The 21,521-nt window shown below is 46.6% G+C and overlaps 2 protein-coding genes across 6 annotated transcripts in view; one reads left to right on the plus strand and one right to left on the minus strand.

Moving 5' to 3' along the window:
* ULK4 (unc-51 like kinase 4) overlaps nucleotides 1-12,895 on the plus strand; it is a 437,172-nt gene extending 424,277 nt beyond the window's left edge. For all 3 annotated transcript variants that reach the window (XM_074345160.1, XM_074345161.1, XM_074345162.1), the window contains 2 exons: nucleotides 9,932-10,017; nucleotides 12,733-12,895. In XM_074345160.1, coding sequence (XP_074201261.1) covers nucleotides 9,932-10,017; nucleotides 12,733-12,796 — 150 coding nt within the window. In that variant the 3' untranslated portion in view covers nucleotides 12,797-12,895. The remainder of the gene's footprint in view (nucleotides 1-9,931; nucleotides 10,018-12,732) is intronic.
* A 5,155-nt stretch (nucleotides 12,896-18,050) lies between these two features.
* CTNNB1 (catenin beta 1) overlaps nucleotides 18,051-21,521 on the minus strand; it is a 41,391-nt gene continuing 37,920 nt past the window's right edge. The window contains exons 14-16 of one of the 3 annotated variants that reach the window (XM_074345165.1): nucleotides 20,582-20,642; nucleotides 19,127-19,347; nucleotides 18,051-18,661 (exon numbers count right to left, since the gene is read on the minus strand). In XM_074345165.1, coding sequence (XP_074201266.1) covers nucleotides 19,139-19,347; nucleotides 20,582-20,642 — 270 coding nt within the window. In that variant the 3' untranslated portion in view covers nucleotides 18,051-18,661; nucleotides 19,127-19,138. Of the gene's footprint in view, nucleotides 19,348-20,581; nucleotides 20,643-21,521 lie in introns of all 3 variants that reach the window. The other 2 variants (XM_074345164.1, XM_074345163.1) reach the window with 2 other exon arrangements.

Below are 21,521 nucleotides of genomic sequence, written 5' to 3' on the forward strand. Positions count from 1 at the left end.
AGAGTGAGTCTGTGGTCCCCGCTTCCGCCAGCAAGGATGAGCGTCAGCAGTGGCAGCCGGGGCAGGGAGCAGAGGGCGCCGGGCGAGCTCCCCGGGTGAGGGGCACGGCACAGGGCGGTGGGTGGTGGAGCTGGAAGCGAAACACCGTGTCATCGGTCCGTCGGCCGTTGATTGTTATTAATCAGCCAGTTGGCCAGCAGCTGAGCAGGGTGCTTGGCAGATGTGAGATTGGAGTGGACTCTCGGGAAGGGCATGGATCTTGAAGTTGGGGAGACTGGGACATAGCTCGGTGCCACTGCCTGCTGGCCAGGTGACCTTGAGCCAGTCACCCAGGCCCTGCTAGCTCTTTCCTGTCTTATAAAATGAGCCTCGGAATACGTCTCTTTCCAGCTTGTCAGAAAGCAATTAATATATTTGAAAGCACTTTATTCTATTCCTGCGCAGGATTGGCGCTCAGAAACGTTAGTTCCCTTTCTTGATGCAAATTCCAAGCTCTGTTTACTCTAAGGCTTTTTGACTCAATGAGTCTTACAGACAAAGGTGGATTTAGAGCAGTTTTTACAGGAAACCAGGGTTTTGTTAGCTCTGCCTGTGCACACTGGTGAATGCCCTGTGCACTCTCCCTCCCCCAGTTCTTAGGTGCTCAGCATGGAAACTCTTGGTGCTCTTGGACATGAGGAAGTCAGCTCTTTTCTTCTTCTGCCCCAGCCTCCTTCAACTTGAGGAACCCCTGTATCTGGATGCCACCATTTCCCCGGGCTTCCATGCTGCTGGGGTCTCCCAGTGAGTTAAAGCTACACTGTGCGTCATGCAGGGCGTGGAAGGATGCCTCCAAAGCCATCCACCTGGATGCAGAGACGGTGCTTCTTCTGTCCCGATAACATCCAGGTTTAGTGTAACGTCTCCATTCCCCTGCAGAGAACCTGAGTTCAGCAGGGTCTGGGCCAAATCCAAGTGAGCAGTGCTTGGGAACTGGGCCTGCCTTATCCACAAGACCCCACCTCTACCCTCGAGATGCCCCCTTGTAGGTTCCAACAGGACCCCCTCATCCTTGGTGATGAGCATATCTGTTGACCGGCATCCTGAGGGGTGCCTCTAGCTTTCCTTCAGCTCATCCCCGTGATTACTAGCCCTGGTCAGAAGGGGCCTCACTTGCTTTTGTTGAGGAGCATAATGTTTCTAAGTGGACTCCAGGGAAGGCACAGATGCCATGAGGCCACCGAAGGGCTCGTGTGAAGAGTAATCCTTCCACCCTAGATGCACTCAGCATCTTGCGGGAGATTCGATGCACCTGTGGGCCTGGAGGCAGAGCAGCTCGTGTTCATCTAGTCTTGCTTGAAATGTGAATGGCAGTTCGAGAAGTCTCTGGAGAGACCCAGAATGAGCACCGTCACACCAGGTGGCATGCAGGGAGAGACCGCCAGGTTCCATCATGCCAGCTATAGGTTCCTCCCCAGATTCCATCCCACCATTTGACCGCAAGGAGATAGCGTGTTTCGATATGCAATTGGTAGAAATGGCTTTGAAGTAACATAAAAACCTTAACTGAAGAGAAGACAAGCATATGTTAAGAGAACAAAATAGAGGGGCTCAGTGGAGAGGTTTATTTTTGAAATGTAAACTCTCTGAAGTGGAGTTGTCATAGTTACCTGCTTGTTTTTACTTGTATTTGTGAGATCTGAAGGCCGCAGAATTAAAATAATCCTCCCGCATGTGAAGCGTGTGTCTTTATCAAGGCAGCACCTGGGCTGCGCTCACCGTTGTCAGCCCCATCTCCTGGGTGTTTCCCGTCAGTCCGTGTTGCCTGGGCCTGTCCTAGAGGAACTCATGGTTGTAAAACTCAGGTTACCTTGGCTTCGTTTTGCCACACACATTCAGGATCAGGGAAGAGAGACACCTATTATTACACACACATAACAAAGGCCCAGGGCCTGCCCAGGCCTGCGTCACTCACTGCCACCCATCTCCGAACTGAGAACCATTTCGAAGAAGAGAAGCTGGCGCCGGGGCATTTTATGAGCTTCAGGAGGACGATGCTCTGAATCACAGTTATGAGCATAAGTTCATGATGTATCTTGATGATGCCAGTGAAAGTACATTCCTTTTTTTCTTTTGACTTTTTGATCATTTTATTTTTAATTTTATTTTATTAAAAATTTTTTTAAATTGAGGTACAGTCAATTACAATGTGTTAATTTCTGGTGTACAGCACGATGTCCCAGTCATGCATATACATACATAGATTCATTTTCATATTCTTTTTCATCAAAGGTTATTACAAGATATTGAATATAGTTCCCTGTGCTATACAGAAGAAACTTTTTTTTTTTAATCTATTTTTAGGTGTAGTGGCTAACATTTGCAAATGAAAGTACATTCTGACTTACACATTTTTAAAGAGCGGAGGTATGTTGGCCCAAGGCCTGGCTTGGTCCCCCGGTGGCCACTCTGCCATGGGCGAGTCACTGTCCTCTCTCTTCCCACAGTTTCCCCCTCCACGCCCACTGAGAAGGCCAGCCGGCTTCACGGTCCTGCCGTTAACCAGGGGCAGAAGACGGCTTCTTTTGTTAGTTTGCATTTGGGAAGCTGACACCCAGAAAGGAGACAACCTGGACTCTGTCCTGTAGGGGGATGTGTGTTTAAAAAAAAAAAAAAAAAGACATTGCCTTACGATTCGTGAGCCTGGTGGGGAATGTGAGGGAGGGCTCTGCAGGACACCAGCCTCTCCTTTGTGTGTTCTGGTTCCACCGTGTGATTCCTGAATGCTCACGGACACAACCCCATGTCCAAGTGACCGTAGCAGAAGGTTGAATAAAATAGCATATTTACCCAAAGTACATCATCTGCTTTTCTATATATCCTCCATTAAACAGATGTGGAGGAGTTGTCTTTCCAAGTTGATCTTAATTCTCAGCCCAAATTCCCAGCCTTTTTATGATCTTTGCCTTAGCGATCTCCATGTTTTGAATGATTCCGTCTGCCAGGCAAACTGCGTGTATTTAGTATAATTCACGTTTCCATTTTGATTGATTTTAGCCGTACAGCTTCCAATCAGATGTCATAGCTGCAGGGGAGGATGACTAGCCCTTTATATTCTGTTGATAGATTTTCATCATACACCAGAGATTGAGGCAGGCATGACTTTATCTGCAGGAAATGGAGACATCCTGTTTGACGTTTTGCAGAATGAAATCCACTCAGGACTCTTAGAGATCCAGGAACCTCTGCTGTAGAACACTATTGCAAAATAAAGCTGAGTTCGCTTGCCTTGGCTAGTGGGAATTAACTGACTTCTGATGAAAATATTAACTACAGGAAGAAGGTATTGTGTTTATGCTCTTTGCCAGGGTCCTCTTGCATTATTTATTATCTTGAAGAGTCACTGCAGGGCTCGCTCTTGGCTCCTATAATCAGAGCCATGAGAAATTCTCCGACGTGAACTCACTATCTCAGTGGACAAGTGTCACTTTTACTCCTACCTCATTCAGAATGGTAAGGAGGTTTTTCTGTGGATCTCAGTGTGCCTAGAACATTCTCTGCTTAAGTAGCTCAAAAGAGAAAGTAGGTGGGATGACTTCTGTTAAGAACCGAGAAAACAGAAGGTTAAATTCTACATTGTCTGGTAGATACAGTGGAGTGTTTCTAAAAGAAGCTTGGTAAATACCATAATTTAGGACCTTCAGTGGCCTAAGAGGAGACCAGACTCTGGGAGAAAGGAGTAACTCATTCCTAAGGATCGTATCAGAGCCACTGAAAGTCCTGGTATTAAGAGCTTGACTAATTGCAGAAACGTGGTCATAGGACAGAATAATTTAGCAAGGCAAATTTAAAGTCTTATCTTTCAAAAGCTATCCAGACTGATCTTTACTGATACCTCATTCTAAAAATCAAATCAGACCTATGTGCCAATAATGCAGGAAGGCTTTCCTGATTGTTTTTCCATTTCCCTGTTGAAGGACATCTCGGCTCCTTTTGCTTTTTGGTGATTTTGAATAAAGCTGCTATAGACTTCTGCACACAGGTTTTTGTGTGGACATATGCTTTCAGTTCTCTTGGGTAAATGCCTAAGAGTGCAATTGGCTGGGCTGCTTTTGGGCTCTAAGTTCCATTCTGTTGATCTGTGTGTCTGTCCCTGGGCCAGTACCACACTGTCGTGATTGCTGTAGCTATGTAATAAATCTTAAAATTAGGTTATGTGGTTCTTCCAACTTTATTTTGCTTTTTCAGAATTGTCTAGCTATTCTTCTGTTCCTTTGTCCTTCCATACAAATTTTAGAATCAGCTATTCTATATCTGCAAAAATATCCTGCTGGGATTTTGATAGGAATTGCATTAAATCTATATTTTGGGAAAATGATTATCTTTATTATATTGAGTCTTCCAATTCATGAACATAGCATATCTACTTTAGTTTTAAAAATAATTTTATCAGCATTTTGTAGTTTTTAGCATATAGATCCTGACATATTTTATTAGATTTATACATCTGAAATTTGTCAGAACTTGCTTTATGACCCAAGCATATGGTATATTTTGAAAACTTTGCTTGTACACTTGAAAAGAACATATTCTGCAGTTGTGAGATGAAATTTTCTATATATGTCGATTCGGTTAGGTTTGTTAATCTTGTTGTTTAAAACATCTATGTCCCTTCTGATTTCTGTATGCATGTTACAGGGAGAGGTTGAAAAGTATCTCATAATTATGGATTCTCTAATTCTCGCTTTGGTTCTGTGGGTTTTTGTTTTTTTTTTAACATATTTTGAGGCTGTTACTAGGTGTATTTAGAATTTTGCTTTGGTATCTCTTCCTGGTCAATTGATCTTTCAGTAAATATGAAACGTCTCTTTATTTTCAGATGTAGTTATATCTAGTTATAATTATTGACTCAAAGTTGACTTTGATATTAGCTACACCAGCTTTCTTTGATTACCGTTTTTCATCCTTTTACCCTCAGTTGTTTTGTGCCCTTATATTTAAGATACGTTTCTTGTAAGCATCATATAGTTGTGTTTTACTTTTATATCCAGTCTAAAAATTTTAGTCTTTTTAGTATTTAGTAAATTTACATTTGATGTAGATACTGATATATTTGGGCCTTCATTTACCATATTACTCTTGATTTCTGCTCGTTTCCATCCTTCTTTGGGTTTTGTTTGCTTTGCTCTTTTTCTCCTTCCTTAACATGAAAGCTTGGATTATTCACTTGAGACCTTTCTTCTTTAATATAAGTATTTAGTACTATAAATTTCTCTCTAAACACTGTTTTAACTGCACCCTACAGATTTTTGATTTGTGTATAGTCATTTTCATTCAGTTCAGAAACTTTTTTTTAATTCTCCTTGGGATGTCTTCTTTGATCTTTGGATTTATTTAAGTGTGTGCTGTTTAATGTGCCAGTGATGGAAGATAGTTTTGTTATCTTTGTGATTGATTTCTGGTTTAATTCCATTATGAGCAGGCAATATAATCTATATGGTTTCAATTCTTTTAATTAAAATTTGTTTTATTATCCAGAATATTACATACATTGGTGAATGAACGTTCCTGGATTCTTGAGGAAAATATATATTCTGTTGATGATGGGCTTCCTGCTTTACAGATAGCAGTGAGATCCAGCTGGATGGTGGTGCTGGTCAGCTCTTTTGTATCCCTGCTGGTGCTTGGTCTCCTCGCTCTGTACGTTACTGTGGGAGTAGTTTTGAAGTCTTCAACTGCAACTGTGGATTTGTCTGTTCTTCCTTTCAGTTGTATCAGTTTTGCTTTCTGTATTTTGGATTTCTGTTGCTAGATGCATACACATTTATTTATAGCTTCTTGATGGCAGACTCTTTTATCAAAATGTTATGTCTTTATTTATCCCTGGTAATTTTGTTTTGAAGTCATCTTTGATATCAGTAGAGTCATTCTAGCTTTCTAGACTCATATTTGTGTGGTATATTTTTTCTCTTTTACTTTTAACCAATCTATGTCACTATATTTGTACACAATATAGTTATTTTTTTTGTTTAGAAAGATCTCTTTTATTTGCTGTATTTAGATCATTTACATTTAGCATAATTCTTTATGTTAGGATATAGTTAACCTTTTCATTTATGTTTGTTTATCCATACTGTTTTTATTTTCTTGCTTTTTTCTTTCCTGCCTTCTTTATGCTATTTACCATTTTTCAGTATTAAATTTTATCTATTGTAGTTTTTACTGTGTTTTTGTATAAGCCTTTTAAGTGTTACTATTGGGATTATAAAATACTTTTCACAGTCAACTTATAATCAAAACTTTACCGCTTCAATTGTAATATACTACCTTGTAGATTCCTCTACCATCCCCATTATGTTCTAATTTTCTAATATAATGAAAACCCCATCAGATAATATTATGTATTTTGCTTTTCTGCTATCAAATGTATTTTAAAGAAAAAGAATATTGTGTTATGTTTACCCAGACAGTTACCATTTCTGTGCTGTTCTTCCTTTATTCCTAATGTTCTAAGTTTCCTTGTATTTCTCCTGTCTGTGAAGAGCTTCCTTTGGCAATTCTTTTACAGCAGTTCTGCTTCTAGTAGTTGTTCTCATCTGAGAATGTCTTTATTTTACTTTAATTCCTGAATGATGCTTTTGCTAGATAAGGAATTCTAGTATAATACTCTTTTCTTTTAGCACTCTAAAAATGTGTTACTCTCTTCTCACCTCAGTGTGATGAAAAATCCACAGTAATTCAAATACTGTTTCCCTATAAGTAATGCATTATTTTTTTTTTTCCTGTGCATTCAAGATTCTTTGTCTTTAGCAAGTTTGATTATGATGTGTTTCAGAGTGGATTCTTTGGGTTGATCTTGTTTGATATTTTTCTCAGCTTCTTGAATCTATAGGTGTATGTCTTTCATCACAGTTGAAATAGTTTTAGCTATGATTTCTTCAAATACCTTTTCATGCTCTGACTTCTCATTGTAGAATGCCAGTGACTTTTGTTGTCTCATAGGTCCCTGAGGCTCTGTCCTTTTGTGTTTTCAACCTTTTTTCCTCCTGTTGCTCAGGTTGGGCCATTTCTACTGTTCCATTTTGAAGTTCACTGCCTCTTTCCATTCTGCTAGAGAGTCCATTCAGAGTGGTTTAAAAATTTTTTTGGTTATATTTTTAGTTCTAAAGTTTCCATTTGGTTCTCATTTATATCTTCTATGTTTTTACAGTCTACTCTGTTTTCATACTTCATTCAAGAGTGTTAGTGATTGCTTGTTTGAGCATTTTTATAGCACTTTAAAGTCTTTGTCAGATAATTTCAACATGTGTCATCTTTTTTTTATTGTCTTTTGTTGATTGCCTTTTCTCATGTGAATTAAGATTTTTGTGGTTGTTTGCATGCCAGGCAGTTTCGGATTTTATTCTGGCTATTTAAAATATGACACTGAGACACTGTGTCTTCTTGAAATCCTGCAGAGAATGTTAATGCTTTTGCTTCAGCAAGCAATTATGTTGGTTAAGTTCAGGCAGGAGGTTGGAATTGTAATTTCAATGTTAGGATCTGTCTTGTGTGTCCATCTCCAGAGGTCAGCCTGGGATCTGGGCAGAGGTTCGTTAGCTCAGTTCTTTGAGGTTTTGGTGTGCCACTTGGATTTGTTCCATGCGTACACAGGTCTAGGGTGAGCCTAGGAGTTCAAAAAAAATTTCATGAGGTTGCTTTCTTGAGCTCTCCCGTTAGCTCCCTGATACTTTCTGGTTCCCTGGGTCTCCCATTTTCTGTCTGGCCAGACCGCTCACTTCCACAGTTGTCATGTCTGGGGCCGAGAACAGGCAGAGAGAGAGAAGAGTTTTGGTGGATGGCTCCTGCTCCTGGCTGTTGCTGGTACTGAACTGCCATCACTGCCACCACACAACTGCCATGGGGCCTGGGGCAAAAGTGGAAAAGGAAAGGGGGCTTTAGCTGCTCTCTCTAAGCTTTGGGAGTTTCCTTTCCCATTCCTCAAGCCTGGCTTCTGCTGGTGCTCTCTCTTCTGCACCAGAGTGCTCACTTCTGGGGTTTGAATTTGTTGAGTTCAGGAGGGGCTTTGTTGGAAGGAAAGGAGTGATGGGGCTTTGGTTTCAGCATCCTTCCCCAGTCTGCCATTGCTGTTTACTTTTAGTGTTTGCAACTAGCTGTGCTGTGCGTTCTGTTCAGGTTTTTCGTGGAGAGAAAAGAATAGCATGTATTTTCTCTGTCTTCCCTAGAACTAGAACCTCTGATTGATATTACTTAAAATTTTAATGTTTTTATTAACTCATCTTTATAGACAGAACAGCAGTTGATGTTGTTAACAAGAGTTCAATTAAGTGGCCAGATAGCACAGTTTTCAATTAATTCTTTGGACTGTGTTTATGCTCTCGTGTATGTCAGCTGCACATGCTATTTTGGTCTCTTTGATCGCATAATCTTCACTGTATTTTTCTATTTGCACCTTCCAGCCAGCATGTGAGGGAATGTAGTTTTGTTATTTCTTTGCAGCTTGTGGGGTGGCTTCCTTGGAGCACAGCCTCTTACACACAGGCCCGTGGTGGGGCTGGTCAGGGCGGCAAATCCGGATGTAGCTCAACTGAGCTGTAGGAGGCAGAGTTTTGAGAAAAATTAGATGGGAATCCTCACTGAAGACCCTTTCAGTGTGTCTGTGCTTGCTTCAGACAACTGAACTAGAGCTGACGTTTTCAGACAACAGCCTATTGAACTCAGCAGATTGGGTATAACTTCAGACTAAGTCTACCTGCTGCTCTTTTAAGATGCAAACTTTGCAGAAATTCCACCTGATGCATTTGAGTTGGCGGCTGGTCTCTGGCACACTCAGTGGGTGGGAGAGGATCTCAGTGGAGGTGCCGATTCGCTCACATGTAATTCAGAGTCCAGGGGTAATGAAGGTCTGATTATGCCTGTGACCTTCCTGTCTCCGTGAGTGACTGGTTAAGAAATGCTCAGCCTCTTCTTGAGTACTAGGGAGATGCTCATCCAGCCCTGTTGCTGTGATCAGGTGGAGGTGGCTGAGGCCAGTCTGGCCCCAGTTTGATGTGGGGGTAGGGTCAGGCTCCCTGTGCACTGCTGTAGTGGCCCCTCGATCTCACTGAGCCCTGGCCACCTCATCTCTAAAACTCGCTACATGCTTACCTTGCGAGGTGAGGCTACCGAAAAGTGAGAAAATGTACAGAGCCATGTGAATGTTTATTAAAAACTACTTTTTTAAAATAACAGTCCAAGATAAAAATAGGAAATGAATGGTGAATTAAGAGAAGCAAGTCTAATTCTTGAGTTAAGGTTCATTTCTAAAGCCTTCTCTTCTGTGCCTCACAGGACATGGACTTGTTTTATGGGGGCGCTGAGTTCGGAGGTCTCTGGAAGCCTGCACTGGGCCAGCACCTGTCTGAGTCCCTTCCAGCCCCAGAGTTTATGATTCTGCATATGGTGCCACAGAGTCAAGGATGCCCAAGTGTTCTTTCCTCTGTTTCCCCCAGAACTGTAGCAGTTAGCAAGGATATACTTCTGGGGGGTCCCTGGGCAGGGGCTGTGCCTCGCTTTGGTTGTTAGTGCCTCTTCCTTCTCCCAGACTCCCAAGATTACCAGGAACCCAGATGAGAGGTGCTGTGGGGCTTGGGACACAAGGGCCCCCTGGGTCCCAGAACTCACAACTGGAAAGGTTGTTCCCCTATGATTTGCTTTAACAGGAATGTTCAGGCTTCCAAAACACAACCCCTCCTGAGGGACCGACAGGAGGTACCCCATCCTGACCTGGCACGCCTCCAGCTGCAGCAGACTCCCTGCTGCCCACCCCCGGGGTCACCAATGTCTGCCTGTCTCCATGAGGCTCAGGACTCGGTGTCCAGTAACACAGGTGGCCTGAGACTCAGGATGTCTGTCCAGTGGATCCTGAGTCAGGGATGGGCCAGCCGACCACTTTCTTTTCCCTCCCTTGCAGGTCACCTCCAACGAGAAGCACCTGGAGAGCCTCAAGAATGCGGGCAGCCTCCTGCAGGCTCTGGAGAGGCTGGCCCCGGCCGGCGGGTGAGTAGGCCCCAGAGGGCCGGGGGAGCGGTACAGGGTGCACTTAGCAGACTCTCCCCCCCATTTCCGCTACACACCAGGGTCCACCACCTTCCATCCTGTCATGGCCCACGGAGACCCCTCCCAGCCTGCCCCTCCCTCCCGGGACACCCCCCCCCCCCCCGTGCAGGTTAGGGGTCATGGGAGCGAGAAAAGCAGATTATCCTAGCCCTGCAGGGGAGGCAGCATTCCCAGCCATAGGGCGTAGGGATGGGGACAGGAGTGCACTGTGACCAGGTGGGAGGAGACACCAGGTGGGAGATGGGATGAACGTCAAGAAAAGCAGTACCCCTCCTGTGTACAGGTGTCCCCATCAGCAACCCGGGCCGGAGGCACCATTGTCACCACCTTGCTGAGGGTCTGGAGGCCTGGGGTCAGAACAGCTCAGCCCACTCTAAGCCCCAGAAAACTTGAATCTACACAACAGACTGTGTGACACTGAGAAGCTGACTATGAGAGGTTAGGTCGGCCTCTCAGTCCTCAGCCTGCAGTCAGTACATCTAGAACATCCTAGAAGTGAGGTGACAAGGACAGCCCTGTCACCCAGGAGCGGGCTGTGTACTGTGAAGGGAGGAGTGGGCGTGTCAGCCCCACGGTGATGCTGATGCCGGTGTGCTGAGAGCCGCTGGGAGGGTCCCTCCCACGACCACACGCCCTCCCACCCCCGACTCCCTGAACTGGCGAGGTGGGCAGGGGGTGGAGGTAGGGCTGATGAGTCTTTATTTAAAATGTTATTGCCAAGTGACCGAAGAAAAACTGCCCCAGGTGTCCACCCTTCAGTCACCTGGTGCTGTAGAATGACTCGCTGCAGGGGACAGGGCCAGAGCCTGGCAGGTGGCGGAGGCTTGATGGAGACCCAGCGGGTGCCTCCTCCCCAGAGCTGAGCGGGGCGGCAGGAGGAGGTGGTGGCCACAGTCCCGAGCCCCAGCTGCTCTCCCCGCCCTGGGGAGGAGGACCTGCCCAGCCTTCACTGGGCGTGCAGGGCAAGGAATGCTGCCCGGTAGCATCTGTTTTCAGAACCACAGGGTTCTACGAAACCTGCTTCCTAGCATTTTGGGTTTCGTATTAATGGAAGGAAAACAGGTGGTTGAGGTGAGTCTGTGGAGAAGGCTCAGCTCCGGCCAGCCTTTTGCCTGGATTGGGTGGGGGAGGGGGACAGCCTCCCCAACCCGCGATCTGCTTTTGCTCAAGCCAAAGAAGTAGGCTGTGACCTGTGGCTACTGTGAGGTGAGGGGAAGGACGGGCTTCGATGGGAGGGACCCTTCCTCACCCCGGTGGCCCCTGGGGCATAAGGTGTGGACAGTGGCCCCTGGGCTGGGCTGTAGGCCTGTGCCAGACTAGTTTGTGAGGAGCAGGTGACACCCACCCCCGGGGGCCAGCTCTGTTTGGCCTTGTGCAAACAGCTGAGATGAAGCCCCTCTGAGCAGATTCGTGCTGGGAAGGGATGGGAGAGCCACTGGGAGGAGTGGAGTGGGTAGGACCCTTCCTCTCCAGGGTCTGCCTCTATAGGCCTCCTCCCCTGGCAAGGCCAAAGCCAGCACATTCTCATGGTGCATGGATCTGGGAGAGCTGGACCCAAATGTGGACCAGATATGTCAAAACAGGGTTTCCTGAAGCTGGTGGCCTCTCCTGTCCCCATACATCACACCCCAGCCACGTACACATCTACCTACACCAGGCAGATCTTGCACTGACAGCAGGTTGCTGCTCAGAAGCTATCTCATCTGGGCTTCGTTCAGTGGCCCAACCAGGAAAGGGTTTTTGTATGTCGACCAAGAGTGGATGGCAGCATTCTGGGTTGCGACGGGGACTTGCCAGATTGGTGTGCCCTCCTTGCAGGTCGCTGGGTCCCCAGGGCTGCTCTGGAAGGTGGGGTGGCCCCACCAGGCTAACCTGGCCCCAGCAGGGAGCAGGCTGAGTTCAAATGCAATCCCACATCCCTCGGCCTTCGATGTGCGAAGCAGGGATGTGCAGCACCGCCTCTGACTGCAGCCCCGTTCTTGACACCCTCCTCTGTTTGCAGTCCCCTGACCCCCAGTTATTTGGTGACAGCTCTATTTGGAGTCGAGTGTGCCACCAGCTAATTTTACACTTCAAGGCACACTGCTATGTGCCACTCTTCCCTTTGGTAACAGTTGTTAAGGCACAGGTTTAAGTGTGTCTCAAACAATTTGCTCCAGTAACAGCATTTCCATTTGAAGCTCTTAACTGCACATCCACACCTAAGAGAATAAGAAACCCAAAGCCCCCCTGGTTGATTCATCAGGAAGGGGTAACATGGAGCAGGAAAGTCCGTGGCTGGGACCTTTGCTGGTTGGCACAGGTCAGCTGCAGACAGGCGCTGGGCAGGGCCTGCAGGCTCTGAGTGCTGTCTGCCTGACGCCCTCACAGCACAGCCTCGGTGCATCTGGCCCAGGTGGGCCAGACGTCGAGTGGTGGCAGGGCCAAGAGCTTGAGCGGAGCTTGTGGGGTCTGGAAGAGCCCGTTCTGAGCCCCATTAGGACTGTGGGCAGAGCCTGAGACTCCTGTTTCTGCTTCTCAAAAGGATGCCCAGGGCAGCTCTGGGAAGCATCTGTTCCATCAGATACTGGGGCACAGAAGAGGCCAGTCTCTTTGGAAAATGGGGCATTTTACCCTGGAGTTGCCTACGTGTTTCTATTTTGTGTTTTCTCACAGTTCATCAGCCAACAGTGCAGTGGCTTCCTTGGCCCTGGAAATCCTCCAAGCAGCTGGACACTAGGCAAGAAGGCACTTGGCACAAGCCCACCCTCGGCTATACACGTTCACCACATGACCACCGACAGCTGTTTGGATCTAATAAAGTCATCTGAACCCAGAACCTCTGGCTAAGGTGCTCTCACCCCCTCCGGGCCCTAGAAAACCCACTCAGAATGCACCCTGTCGGTTCCTGTGGGATGCATCTGGGAACCCCAGGTTTGCTAGCTGTACTCAATGCTTTCTCTCTCTGTGTGGGCCTCTGCTAAAGCCTGCACTGCCTGTGCTGATCAAAGTGCGGGAGAAGCCGCAGTCCTCAGCCTGCCGGTGTCTCTAAGCATCTTTCTCCTGCAGAGAAGACGTGATACGCAGGACTCCTCCAGCCACAGCTCCCAAGCAAGCCTTTGGAAGCTAGTCTTAGCCTCTTGTCTTCCTCCCACCTTTACCTGCCTGGCTTTTCTTCATTTCAGGGAAGAACTGATTCCAAGAATCTTGGGGAGAATTGGGTAAGACTCCACTAACAGGCACAGGTAGTTAGAAGTTTGCCTAAAGGAATGCAGACCGCTCAAGGAATGCGGACGTCCTTGAAGGTCTGCCCGTCTAGACCAGCTGACGGCATCAAGGTAGACTCATCCCCCCGACTTCGACCAGTTACCCCCTTATCCTTGAAACCTCTCCAGCTTGTTTTGCACACACATGCCCTTAGCATCTGCTACTGTAAGAGTCAAGGCCAAGAAAATATTTGGTGGCACTGCAGAAGGCGCTGGGACTGCCGTACTGAGGAAGGCATGGGTCCTGGACAGCTCGAACGTGGTAAGCAAACTGAGAACACTGCCCAGACTGCTCTCTGGGGCCTCAGTTTCCTCAACTGCAGATGCAAGAGCTGGGCTAGACTGGATCAGTAGCTGCAGTGCCCTGTGCTTCTTGGGGGGTGTGCCCCTCACGCACACTGCCCCAGACCGGACGGGATTCCGTCCCAGGCAGCGACCCCTACGCAGGCAGAGTGCGGGGCAGGCGGCAGTGGGAGCCAGTTGGGCACAGGGGGCCCCATCTGCTACATCTCGGGAAGCTGCTCACACTGTCACCGACAGACCCACTGTGCCGTCGTGATCTGGGTAGTGTGCCAGCTTCCGTGTGGCTTTGTAATGAACACAGCAGCTCCGTGCCCCACTCCGTCAAAGGTATGTGTGCCACTTACCTTATTTAAACCCACCGCCTACAGCGCAGACCTCCTTAGCTATGTGTCACAGATGAGAAAACAGGCTTGGAGGAGCCAGCCCACTTGCCCAAGGCCCCACGGTTGGGTTGAGCTCAGGACTGTGACTCCACAGCCTGTGTCCCCTAGTGGGATGTCCAGAGTTGAGCTGAGTAGCTGGGGCCGTAAGAGGGAGCGCCACCCAGGAGCAGGCTCTCAAATACTGCCCATGGTGAGGAGGCCCCATGCCGAGTCCCACTGAGCAGTGTGCCCAGGTGGCCCCAGCCGGGCTGGAGTACCTGCGCTCCTGCACAGGGCGACAGCAGTGGAGCAGCCGGAGGCCTGGCCTTCAGCTCCAGTTGCTTTGCCTGGGTTAGGGTTAGGGTTAGGGCCCAGGAAACCTGTTCTCTCCTTTCTTTCAGTCCTTGGGGGAACCGCCCTAGCATCCTGGGCCTACAGTCCTCCCAGAAGGTATTTCAGAGCAATGGAATTCTTGCTTTGCCCTTTTGAGTTGACCAGGGAGGAGTCTCGGTGCTGCTTAAGGTGAAACAGGAAAGTTTTAACATTCCAGAAGCGTGCTGAGTGGACCACGCCTGGCTGAGTCCTGCAGCGTTGTTGCCTCTTTGAGGAAGGGCATATCCGAGCAGGCAGGGGGCAAGGAGAGGATGGTCCCAAGCAGGGCTACTGCCCCACCAAGGGTGCTCAGCGCAGGGCGCCGGTGCTCAAGCTAAGCCTGTACCCTGGTGTGAGGCTGCGTCCTCCTGGAGTTTTCGGGGGTCCTTCCCGTCCTCCTCACAAAGGTGCCTCACGGAAGCAGCAGCCCCAGCCCTAAAGAGCTCAGAGGTCGGGGACACAAATGGTATCGCTGAGTAGACAGAGGCTGAGGGCAGTGACCCTTCCCTGCCCGACCTGAGGCTCACACCCTTGTATCTGGCTTCCCAGGCAGGCTCCAGTTCTGAGAAGAGCTGGTCCCTGGCCACCCCTCGGGGCTCTCAGGATTCTGACAGTGGCAAGAGGCCCAGACCCAGGCACCTACCTCCCCCTCCTCACTGTCCACCTCCGAGCTTTAGCTGTTTGTGAACTGGCTACAGCCCCCTGGCTGAGCCCCTCCAGGGACTAATGGTTTCACCGCTGTCGCAGAGGTAGGGGCACAGGAGGCAGCAAGAGCCTGCCTTGCGTGGGGAGGACCGGGCCAGTGGCTGCACCAGGCTGCCTTCTCCCCCTCAGTCACAGCAGGCCCAGAGCTTGGAGGCCTTGCCTCAACTTACGGCCTAAGAGTTGGTGCCCAGCGAGCTGTCCCTCTGTGAGGATCTGCTTGGGATGACTCTGGCCTGGGAGGTGTCCTGAGAGCTCTCAGTCATCTAGCAGCTAGGGAGGCAGCTCTGTAGGACGCCAGCATCGGAATGGATTGTCCTCAGCTTGCCTCGTCTGCCCTTCGTGTTTCCCGTTACCTCATGAGGCCTTTGGGCCAGTCCCGGGAGCGCAGGGCAGGCCGTCTCCGCTGGGACAGCACAAAGTGGGGGCTCTGGTCCTTGTTTAAGGGGAGTAACGGGAGAGGAACTGGGAAGAGGCAAGATGCCCTGTTTTCTCTCTCCTCCAACAACAGAAAGATAACGCAGGAGTCAGTCTCCCTGATATGTGCACAGCTCTATGCAGGGGCTGAGGTGGGCGCCTCAGGAAGGAACTGGTAGGGAAGGGGAAGTAAGAAGCTACGAAAGCCCGAAGGGACTTGGTCCCGGCCGTGGGGTGGGGGGTCTGGAGTGGGGTGGGGACAAGACTTGCCAGCCTTGAGGAGGTCTTGGCCCCAACAGCCTCAAGCTTTGGTGGGGCGGAGGGAGGGAAGCATCAAGGGCTGAGAAGCCCTGGCCATGAACAAGGACCAGGGCCACGTGGAGTCGTGATGTGACCTGGAAGAATGGCCTTTTAAACCCAGCCTCTGGCTTCTCAGAGAATTGATGCCGAGGTGGCAGAGGTGGCCTGTCGCTTCCTTCCAGCTCACTAGGGGGGTGGGGAGGCGCAGCGGACACCAACAGGACACTGTGGATAAGAAAGGGGACGCGCTACCTTCTCAGCTCCCCCCCGCCTTATGTTGTAGTCCCATTTGATGTGTCCACTCCAGGCCAGGCTGTTAAATTCTCACCTACTGGAACAAAACGGCTGCAGTGGAGAGACTCAGCTCTCTGCATTTTATAAACCGAACAGCACAATTCACGTCTTCTGCTTTCATTCCTCTAATCAAAACAAGAATCAAAGAGCATATTTATCTTAAGAGCTTTCATTGTCAAGGACTGAAATAACCAGATCAAAGCCTTACGTCTAGGACGTCTCCTCCACCATGGAAAAGCTTCATTTTTCAGCTCAGTGGTGGTCACTGCGATGGGATCAAGTGTCCAGTGCACCTCTGTCCCCAGGTAACCACTATTCTGATTTTTGTAGCAATCTGATTTCCTTGCTTTTTAGTTCTACCATTTGTAGATGATTTCCTTAGAAGTTTGCCCTTTTTTGGTACCAATGAAGATCAGTGAAGTCCTATGACATGCATTTGTGACCAGCTTTTTGTTCAACATCATATTTGGGATAGTCCCATACTACTGTGCTGGACCTGTACCTTTTTTACTGCAGAGAGGCCGCTCTCTCGTGAGTAAAGCAGTGATTGGACATGTGGACTTCTGAGGTGGATTTGTGATATTCTGGTATCATGGATTTTTTTCCCCTGCATTATTTTAAATTTTATCCAATGGCTACCTAACTGTTGCACACTTTTACTAGAAAGTCCCTCTTTCACACTGACCTCCAGTGCCACCTCTGAAGTGTCTACTGCCTTCATCTTACTCAGTAACCTTAGTCAGTCCTTGTGCCCACATGTGTCAGTAAGTGTTAACTAGCTCGAGCTTTACAGCTGCGCTTTGAGGGCTGGTAGAACGAGTCTTCCTATCTGACTCTTCTCAAGTGTCTTGGCTATTCTTGGGCTTTGTCCTCCTAAGCACATGGCAGAACTACCTTGCTGAATTAACCTTCATATTAAGTTTTTAAATGGAACTTCAAAATTACAATGATTTTAGACAAGCTCTGAAAATGTTTTCTGGTTTTAAAAGTGCTTTAAATACGACACCCTGCTGTGGTTATGTTAAAAGCTGAACTCACTAGAGATCTTCTCTCTGCTAACCTACTAACAGCTCTGGTTCTGTCTGGCAGGCAGTGGAAGCAGAATTCCCCTTACCGGCCACACAAACGTCTCCTCTCCGAGCCCAGTTACATTTTAGACACGGGGAAGAACTTACGAAGTTTTCACAAAAGGTCCTCATCCAACAAAAAGGAACTGCATGTATGTTTAGACACACGGTAAGTCAAAAACAGCTCTCCCTGAGCACAAAACACTGTCATGCCTTTTAAAGACCAAAACACAAGTTCTAACAGGTCTGCTGGCTCAGCCCTGAGAGATGAACTAAGTTTGTCAGACCTACCACCAGGATGACAGGATCACCTGGCCCATTCTAGTTCAGATAAACATCGACACTTAAACCATCTTAATTATCAGTTCAAAGCGGAGTTGAAGGAATTCCCCGCTCCAAATGAGTCACACGTCTGTGAAGGCGCTCGAAGTCCAAATCCAGGTACTTAATTCTCCATTATTACCTTAATGGAATGAAACCATGTGATAGAGTTGAGGGCAGGGGGTATACCTATCTGGCATTCAGTTTTGTTCTAAAGTAGCCCAAGAACTAGATGCCTTGGAACTGAGGCAGCTTCTGGGCAAGATTATACACATGACTGCAGCCAGGCTGAAGGTGACTTGGCCACAGGCTCTAACTAAGCCCAGCGTCCCTTGGTTGGAGATGGTGGACACTCTCCTCTTACACCAGGCTCAGGACCGTGTTCGACGCTAAAACACTTCTGGTGCAGTTTCACCCAAGGCCAAATGCTACAGAAGCTTGGCAGACAGTCTCATCTACTAACAGTAAGACTCTTTCCATCATTACAACTTAAATTATTTCATTGTGTGTTTTCCTCAGGATGAAGTTGAGTTATATAACTTAGCACCCTCACAAGCAACCTAGTGACGGGGAAAAAAGGTGACACAATCGAATGAATTAAAAGTTTAATTCTGAACCATTTTTATAACCGCATTTTCTCTTGAAGCATTGTATCACAGCAGGTTACAACAACTTTGGGATAAAAGGCAACTGGTAAACTGTCCAAAACAAGGTTCCAAATAACACCTCTGATACTGAGTTACCCTACCCATACATATCCCAAATAGAGTTTTTGATCAAAAACATGAAATAGATCCACCTGCTTATTTTAAGCATATTAAAAAGGAAACTAATTGGACCATTTCTATTTGTCTATTTTATACAAAAAGGCTACACAATGTTACACTTTATTCAGATTACAATTAGAGTGATTATGAATTAGTGTTCTACACCATTACTCAATTCTTAAAAATTAGAAATTGCTGTAGCAGTATTCACTATAACTTAACACTACAAGAGACTTAAAAAACTAACAGTTACTGCAAAAAAAAAAAAAAAAAGAAAGAGCTACTTTAAAGCAAGCAAAGTCAGTACCATTACAGATATTAAAAAAAAAATTTTAACAAGCAAGGCTAGAGTTTGATAAATTCCATCTTGTGATCCATTCTTGTGCATTCTTCACTTCTTGAGTCACTCCCAAAATCCATTTGTATTGTTACTCCTCGACCAAAAAGGACCAGAACAAAAAGTTTACTTCAATTGTTCCCATAGGAAACTCAGCTTGGTTAGTGTGTCAGGCACTTTCTGAGATACCAGCCCACCCCTCGAGCCCTCTCAGCAACTCTACAGGCCAATCACAATGCAAGTTCAGACAATACAGCTGTATAAAGAGAGAAAGGCTGCTATTAATGTTTAAAACAGCAAATGTTACTCATTTGAGTATTAAGTTGCAAAAGCTGTGGCAAAAAACATTAAAGTTAATAACTTCCACACATGACCACATAACAACCAGAAATCTGAGAACATTCAAATGTTCCAAGACATCTCCTTTCAAAGTATGTATCTGTTTTTGTGGCAGATTTACAAGTAGGCCTAAAGCACTCCCACCCTACCAACCCAAGTCTTTCTGAAGTTCTGTAGGCAGAGTAAAAGTATTTTACCCAAACTGGCTTTTTAAACTTCTTACCTAAAGGATGAGTTACAGGTCAGTATCAAACCAGGCCAGCTGATTGCTGTCACCCGGAGGCAGCCCGTCCATGAGGTCCTGGGCATGCCCCAGATCCGGCAGCCCATCAACTGGATAGTCAGCACCAGGGTGGTGGCCTCCCATCTCGTGCTCCATCATGGGGTCCATACCCAAGGCATCCTGTCCGTATCCACCGGAGTGAAAAGAACGATAGCTGGGATCTACAAGAGTCGGGGGTAGCGACAAAATGGGTGAGAGAGCAGACAGACAAAATGAACACTGAGGTAAGGGTACCTAAGACATAGAAAACAAACATGGTTACCAGGGAGGAGGGTGGGAAGGGATAAACTGGGAATTCAAGATTTTTAGATACTAACTACCATATATAAAACAGGTAATAAGTTTCTTCTGTATAGCACAGGGAACTGTATTCAGTATCTTGTAACTTGTGGTGAAAAAGAATATGAAAACAAATACATGTATTTCCTGTACGACTGAAGTACTGTGCTGTACACCAGAAATTGACACAACACTGTAAACTGACTACATTTCAATAAAAATATTAAAAAAAAAAAAAAAGTAAGAAGGGTACCCAATGGCAGTAAGCACTGCTTTCTAACCTCTTCAACTTCTAGCTTCTTCAGCTAAATAACTACCCCGAGCCAGGCCGCACACGAGGCTACACAAAGCCTGCTTCCACCAAAGGCAAACCGGCCAGTTCTCGTCCTGGACGTCTGGCGTCTACCAGGCAGAGACACGGGTTCCTGAGGAGCAGCAGCCGCAGTCTACTGTGTGTAAGCGTGGCTGAGTCGTGGCAGGAAAAGGCGGTAACAAGGAGGTCGAGCAAATGTAATGTTTGTTGAAAAGTCCAGGGGATACCCACAAAAGGACTGAGAAAATGTACCAATTTCCAATGAAACCTTTTTATGTTTTATCTTAAGGGCTGGCATTTATGTACCTGTCAAGGTAAGAAGCTTATGACCTTCAGTAGTTTGGTTTAAGTTGAATAGTGACATTAGTAGTCGTGTACCCCTAATATGCTCCATCTCCATTACCCAGAGTCAAATTAGCTTTTCAGAATACTACGTAAATACCCACATTTCAGATCTGCACCTAGTGACAGAAGTTCCCCATACTCTTGCTTTCCGGTGGGTTGTAGACACAGGTATTATGGGTTCTCTGACCAAGAAAATGAATAAAAAGCCAGGTGACTGGTTCCCATCCTGCACTGCAGAGGCCTGGCAGTAGTGACTCGTAGTTGCTGGTGTGATCCTGTTGCTCGCTCAGTGTGGCTCAGGATTCCCTGTGCTCCACTAATTTCGGAACTGCCTTTAACTGCTGCCACTACTTTCCTGCCAACACTGGTTTCCCAGAGGAGCAAACCAGCTCTTCTGATAAAGCTTTGGACCTTTACCTTGATCGGGAGTTAATCAGGAAATAATAGGAGACACATACCATCCTGGCGATATCCAAGGGGTTCTCCCTGGGCACCAATATCAAGTCCAAGATCAGCAGTCTAGATAAACAGGTACAAGGCAAGGAGGTGAAATGAAAATTCTCAACTTAAAGTGTCCTCTCTAGCATTTTGAAAAAAAAAAAAAAGTTTTAGATTACAAAAGTACTGTACGAAGGAACATTACAGAATTACTTAGAAAATACAGAAGTAAACAAAACAAATACTTCATACTCTACCCTTCAAAGATTAACCTATAGAAACATGTTTTCTCACTGCACATATTAAAAATACTAATTTATTTTTTCAGCAAATACATATTAAGTACTTACTAGGTGCCAGGCACTGGTCTAGATTCTAGAGAGATAACAGAAAACAAAACAGGCAGTATCTACCTCCAACGTTTTTTGTTGACAGAATGTGTTACATATGAAAAGATTTTCAGAGCCTGAGCAGCTAAAAGAACAGAGTTGCCATTAACTGAGAGGAACAGGTCTGGAGACCCAGGGGGGTGAAGAAGTTCACAGCTCAAGTTTGGACACGTGAAGACTGCCTATATTAAAAAGCCAACTCACATAGAACTCACTGTTAGGCAGTCAGATTTTTTTTTCCACCTGACAATATAGAGGATGTAATTCACTTAATGACTATATACCATAACTGAAGACACTTTCAGGGTAGTTCTAATGTTTCAATGAACAACTACTAGAAACAAATACTGAACAAATTAACAAATTCCAGTAGAAAAGTAGGTGAAAAATTGAGTGTTTTTAAAAACAGTATTATTAAATTGACCTCCAACTAACAGTATTTAATAGACTGCCTCTCTCCCAACATCCTTTTGAAAAATGTTCTTCAATCTGGTACCTTTTTCCTCTATCTCCCTTACAAATTCTAATGTTAAAACAGCATAACTTGTTTGTTCTGAACAGGCTGTTTAAA

The sequence above is a fragment of the Camelus bactrianus genome, chromosome 17 (assembly GCF_048773025.1).
Source record: "Camelus bactrianus isolate YW-2024 breed Bactrian camel chromosome 17, ASM4877302v1, whole genome shotgun sequence".
Taxonomy (NCBI): Eukaryota; Metazoa; Chordata; class Mammalia; order Artiodactyla; family Camelidae; genus Camelus; species Camelus bactrianus.